At 42.4% G+C, this 6,695-nt stretch overlaps 1 protein-coding gene across 1 annotated transcript; it reads left to right on the forward strand.

The window, feature by feature from the left end:
* Positions 1-935: 935 nt before the first annotated feature.
* LOC308312057 (cilia- and flagella-associated protein 65-like) lies at positions 936-6,451 on the forward strand (the record flags this gene model as incomplete). The annotated part of the gene is made up of 5 exons (XM_080794465.1): positions 936-1,042; positions 1,449-1,657; positions 4,159-4,289; positions 5,103-5,328; positions 6,112-6,451. Coding segments are annotated over 5 exons (804 nt in total), but the record flags the coding sequence as incomplete, so codon positions are not given.
* Between the last annotated feature and the right edge of the window lie 244 nt (positions 6,452-6,695).

Here is a 6,695-nt window from a genome sequence, read left to right on the forward strand (position 1 = left end):
GCCTGCAAAATAATTTGCCTGCAAAATAATTTGCCTGCAAAATAATTTGCCTGCAAAATAATTTGCCTGCAAAATAATTTGCCTGCAAAATAGTTTGCCTGCAAAATAATTTGCCTGCAAAATAATTTGCCTGCTAAATAATTTGATAATTTGACCCAAAATAATTTGACCCAAAATAACCCAAAATAATTTGACCCAAAATAACCCAAAATAATTTTGGGATTAGGGTTAGGGTTATTCTGGTTCATCCGATGTTCTGGGCATCTTTGTAAAGTTAGTGTTAGTAAAAAGCAGGTAAAAGAGTAAAGTTTGAGCAGACTAACATCAGTCACTCTACCATTCAATGTAGTAGAAGACCTGCAAGCTTACACCGCAGATATGTCGTCTCCGCCTACAGGAAATGCGTTTGCTGCGACCATTAGACCCGTTTCTGAATTAGTCTATACTCCCTCCCCCTGGTCCGCCTGATGGAGGGGAAAGGAAATGGTTGGAATAACGTGTTCCTTCCACATGCTAGTTCGCAGTTCACTCCTCGTGCATTGAATTGAAGGAAACATGAGCTCAGTTCGGGGCTCTCCCCAGGTTGGCAGAGGGAGAGTGGTGCCTAGCATCACAGCCTTAGGCAATTGGCACCGGGTAAATTATTTTATGAGGGCCTGGGCCGTGGCTCAGTGGTCCAGGCACCTTGGCCGGTAGCCAGAGCCTGGCAGTGTGCCTCGAGTGGGCTCGACTCCCGATCCCGACGGCCTTTACTGCATCTCTCTCCCCATTTCCTGTCCGCCTACTACCCTCTATAAAAAACTATTAAATAAAAAAAACATTAAAAAAAAAAGAAGAGAGAAAAAATAAAACATAAAGGCAGATATTTCATCCATTCTGTGCCTTCCTGACTTGGTTCCTCTCTTGTATGTATGCTTCTGTCCCCCTGAACGCAGTGCGAGTATGAGGACAATGTTGAGTTCTGGGGTAAAGATAGCACCTTCCGGGTCACCCTTCGTGCCGCCGCTCCACGCCACTCAGTGGAGATCCCCGAATCGGTGCTGTTGCCGCTCTGTGCCGTGCACACACACCACTTTCCTGTTCAGAAATGCCAGGTATGTGTGTGTGTGTGTGTGTGTGTGTGTGTGTGTGTGTGTGTGTGTGTTTGTGTGATCCTAAGTTTGGATAGTACTAGAACTAGATGATTGATTACCAATGTTTTGACTGATATTTTGTCAAAAAGTGCTAAATTGATTCTAATACATTTGAAATACTTTGATGAAAGCTTTTCAAAAACCAACGTGTCGCATTATTTTAGACATTTCTGATTTCTGCACATTGGGTGAAGAAGTGTGAAGAAAGCAAGGCATGGGGAATGAGTCTTTCAACCACCCTCCCTCCCTCCCTCTACCATCACCATTTATGTCTCTTCTCTCTGGCCTGCCCTCACCCACTCACCCCTCTCTCAGTAAGTTGCAGACATGTTTTCAGTGGGTGAGTGTGGCGCCATTCCAACTCAGCCCAGAGCGAGGCCTGCTGAAGCCTGGTGAGCAGTGTCAAGTCGCAGTGGTCTTCCGACCACAAGAGGCGCTGCTGCATCAGCAAGAGGCCCGCTGCAAGTTTGGAGAGGAAGGGGAGGAGCTTGAGAACCTCTGCACTGTTCTTCTTGAAGGACTTGGTTAGTAACACATGACACTGATAACCGCAAGGCGAGAGTTGTTACCTTGAACCTGAACCTTTAGGAAATTGATGCAATCTGAGACCATAGAGCGCCGAAGTCTGACGTCACTTTCAGTAGAGGGCGTCAGTCCCCAGGTTCATGTATTTGTTTAGTTGCATTGAAATCCCCATTGAGGCGATTTTAGATCGCCTCATATAACAACTGTTTGAAAAATAAACATGTCACCCCGGCCGCTTCATATTCCCCTAACCATAACCGCTCATATGGATATGAAGAATCAACTGACTGAGAGAAAACGCTAATGTTACTGCTGCTGAATTAGTTAGATTTTCGCTAGAAGCAGACTGTATCATATATGAGTGACTGACTGTTGCAAACGATACAGAGACACCTCCCCGACAATAACGCAGAGACAGCTTGTTTATTTTTGGACCACAACGCTTATAGTAGACGATATTAAGATCACCCCATGTTATTTTCCATAGAGAAATTACTTCCGCGAACCAGGGGAATCGAAGGGATGAGCGAGTTACGTCAGGACTTCGGTGCTCTATTCAAATAAAACAAAAGGTAATGTTGCCCTGAGAGGCAATACAGTAGTTTCTCAACCAAATATGGCATGGTCATGTAGTCCAGGTGACGCTTCAGGCTGTTGCTCCTTCCTCAGACTTAGCCCAATATTTAGATTCCGAGACAGAGTGGATCAAAACACCTTTTTTATTGAAAACTACGGACCTGCGGGGTGTTATTGCTTGCCGCACACAAACCGGACAAGTGGGGCAACCGGGAAAGCAGCTTAGATTTTGCATTTGTACAAGATAAGAGTTACTTTGAGGCAGGGATTTTCGCTTGTGGCCAAAAATAAGCAGTATGGTCGCTTAGACTGACTAAATGAGATCTCCCACAGATCGGTGCACGGCATGCACATTATGTGCAGACATGTTAACCACTTGACTTGAGCCCATAACTTCTCATGCGACAAATATCAAAAATAGCGTGTTGACATGTGATGTAAGCTAAGGTTGTATATCTCCACTTTATGTTGGTTTGGAAATTGTCATATTGATTCACATTGATAACATACAGGCAGACGGGTGGTAAATGCAAGTTATGATTTTAAAGTCATACAAGCATCATACAAATGTATATATTTGTATGATGCCACTCTGTTGTGTTGTGATAGGTTTATTTACCTTTTAAATTAAACTTTAAACAGGATACAGGCTTTAGTTTACACAGTCAAAGACGTCCGGAAACGCCACTGCCACGTTGTGTGCTTGCAGATTGCCTATTGACGTTGGGGTGCACATACCAGCACGTCATGAAATAGAAATCACACTTCAGAACATGGAAAATAGTAAATACATCTCAGTTCAGTGACCATACCAATTGTGTAAAGAAATGAGACTGTCTCTCTTGCTAAGAATGGAATGTTCCTGTAAAAGATATTTGCTCTGTCCTTTTCATCTGGATTGAACACATTTGCAATTTACAATTTAGGCATTTAGCAGACGCTTTTAATCCAGAGCGATTTACAGTAAGCAAGAAGAACAACACAAGAACCTTATAGAATATCCGTACAATATTCTATTTATTTGATCATAGGTTGTAGCCTACTAGACTGCATGGGCAAGACCACTTCTTCTTAGTCACTGTTTTGCTGTTAACAGGATCATATGGGCTGTAATAATAACATTATTTAATTATTTCAAGAACCTTTCCAAAATGTCTTTGTTTCATTGTTACTAGTGCTTGCAAATCTTGTTACAATATACTTGAAACTATTTCCCACCTCTGATGGAACAACAACAACAAAAATGTCTCCTAATATAGCAGGATTCAAGTGTTGTGAAATTACAATGTCATCATTATTTATAAAATATACCGGTATATGACTTTCATAACATTTATTAGGCCTATTCATGTTGACCGAGGGACAAAGAGAGAATATTTAATTGTAGGGTATTTGAGTAGTTGGATAGTTTTTATTGCATATCATTCGATATTGGATGACATGAGCCAGAAATCTATTTATAGATTATTATTATTTTCCTCCTTTCCTTTTTTTTACTGACAGTTATTGGGAACACAATATTGTTTTAGTTATAGGAATGGCTGCACTTATATTGTAATCGTATTTAAAACGTACTTTGAACATGATGTTTTCACGTGTATTGTTGTCAAATGTCAATGTTATTTAATTGAAAGAGTTTTAGATTAATATATTTCACACAACGGCAATGGTTCTTTATTGCTTCTCATGGGTTGGATTACCTTACTTAAACATACAAGGCCTCACGATCTTTGGCAGGCCTGAACACCAGTTTTGGAAACACTGGAGTAGAACAACAGCGTCTAAAGCTGAAACAAGGGTGATCGTGTGTGGATGAGTTTATCTGAATCTGCCTCCATGTTTCCCCTATTTTTGCCCTGGGTTTTCCGTCTGCACTCCTTTCTTTTTTTTCTTCCCCGTTATTTTCTTAATATACCTTTTGTAGCAAAGTACCCATATCTGCAGCTGAAGAGCTCAGACAGGAAGCAGGAAGTGGACAGCGCAGCGCTCCACTTAGGCTATGTACCTGTGGGTGTCAGTGTGCAGAAACACTTTGATGTTACCAATCCTTCCCCTGTGAGTAGAAAATGAAGACATGCACAGTATACGCATCCTCCTTGTACCTCTCTCTCTCTCTCTAGTCAGCGAAAGTTACCAATCTGCAAAATATGACTAATGGCTTTCTTCACAAATATCACCTCTCAATTTGTTCCAACCGAACCTTGTGACAGCTGCTGAAAGTTGGGGTACCATTAACAACCTATATGCAGGCAAAATGTTCTCATTTTTAATCTGCTTTAGTTTAAGTAGCATGTGACGGGTCAAACTAGGGGTTTTCTCCTTGGGCTAAAACGTTTTGTTTTTTTAAGATATTTTTTGCGGCTTACGCCTTTTATTGGTTTTTGAAGGGACAGACAGTAGGCTGACAGGAAACGGGAGAGAGATGGGGGGATGACATGCAGTAAAGGCCGTGTCGGGCTCGGGAGTCGAACCCGCGGCACACTGCGACTGGATTACTAGTCGGGTGCCCAAACGGTTACGCCACCGCCTGGGCCGGCTAAAACGTATTTGTGCAAAACAGAATCATGAAAAACCCCTATAGTTTGACACGTCACATGCTACTTAAAGCAAAATGGAAATTAGTAAATTTGCATATAGGTTCAGGTTGTTAATGGTACTTGGAACTAGAACTTTCAGCACCTGTCGCAAAGTTTCCCAAGGGAGTTGGGTTGGAACAAATTGAGAGGTGATAGTAGACACCTTTTATGAACATATTTTGTGAAGAAAGCTATTGGTATAAGCATTTATTTTGCAGGTTGGTCACACATTTGGCTTACTTTCCCTAACTACTCTCTCTCCACTCTCCTTCCCTCCCTCCCTCTCCTCCAGGTGATGACCTCCTTCTCCCTCTCTCGGCTGCCTGGTGCTTCACCCCTGCTCGGGTCAGAGTTCAGCTGTGACGTCACCAACGGGGAGGTGGCTCCCGGTGCGTCGCTGCGGGTGACGGTCACTTACGCCCCGCTGGCCGCAGACGCAGTCTCTGTCGACTACCTGTCCCTGAACTATCCCGGATCGCTCAGCAAAGCCCTGCTCAAACTCACCGGGAAATGTATAGGTAGGTATACAGGTGCACTATGAATCGTTTTAGGGCGAGAAGAAGCGAACAGGCAGTGGGTGAGGGCACATTTTCATAATTGTTCAAACTTCTTATACTTCTTAGACTTTCAGAAATGCCAAAAATATGAGATTTATAAGCTCACAACATGTTGTGATGTGATGTCTTGTGAGCTTGTGTTAGCAAGACACCATTGTACGTCTAAGTATAAAGTAGGGATTTAGTGGTTAACCGTTTTGCTTTTGGAAAGCTCTCGTTAATGGCAGTGGTGGAAAGTAACTTCATACATTTACTTAAACAATTTTTGTATTTTTCCAGTTTTCCATGTGTCTATGAGGTGACAGTACTTCATTAGACACCCTGGAGTTGTTTTTATGTGCAATGGTGTATTAACTTTGTATGGCACCGTCGTTTTTCACCAGAAGCAGAGACGTGTGTTTTCATTTTTTCAACCAGTCTAACGTTCATTAGAAGGACAATATCAGTCACCAGAAGCAGAGACGTGTGTGAAGTTACAATTGGTTTATATAGGAAGGTAAAGTTAATATCAAATATCTAAATATTGAATCAAGCAACTTAAAAACCATCTGGGGTGAAACACAGAAGTCAGATGTTAAAATGACAGCAGGGGGAAAAAAAAACTTTAATATTGGACACCTCTTTATAATAATTTCTGTCTGTCTGTTTCTTTCTTACACGTGTGTGCGTGCGTGCGTGCGTGCGTGCGTGCGTGCGTGCGTGCGTGCGTGCGTGTGTGTGTGTGTGTGCGTGTGTGTGTGACAGTCTACACCGTCTTTGCGCTCCTAGAATACTTGGTCGTTGGATCCAACATGGCGTTCCACCTCACTGCAGCCTTGGACTTCAGCAACCAGGAAGTACTGGTGGCCACGCCCCCTGAGGACAAGAGATACTGACCTCACACACACACACATTTGAATTATTTTATTTGGTCCACAAAAAAAAGGAAAAATGCATAGGACATAAACATTATGGGTGCAGTTATTATGTTACAATCACAAGCCTATGACACATGTTTGGAATCATACTGCTAATATAAATGATGTTCCTCGGTTTCCTGTCAATCAAAATCATGCCTAACATTAACCTCAGTAAAAAAATACAAGAACCGCTGAGAGCGAGATTTTAGAAATGTTAGCCCCTCTAACATTCTCTGCACGTCTGTGTGTGTGTGTGTGTGTGTGTGTGTGTGTGTGTGTGTGTGTGCGCGCGTGTGCGTGCGCGTGCGTGCGTGTGTGCACACGCGCATTATGTATACAGCAAACATTTCCTCTCATTTTTTTAAGATTCGTTTTTTGGCTTTTGTGCCTTTGTTGATAGTTACAAGCGACGAGCTGACGCGACAATAA

This window comes from Protomyctophum bolini (genome assembly GCF_963924005.1).
Source record: "Protomyctophum bolini genome assembly, contig: SCAFFOLD_610, whole genome shotgun sequence".
Taxonomy (NCBI): Eukaryota; Metazoa; Chordata; class Actinopteri; order Myctophiformes; family Myctophidae; genus Protomyctophum; species Protomyctophum bolini.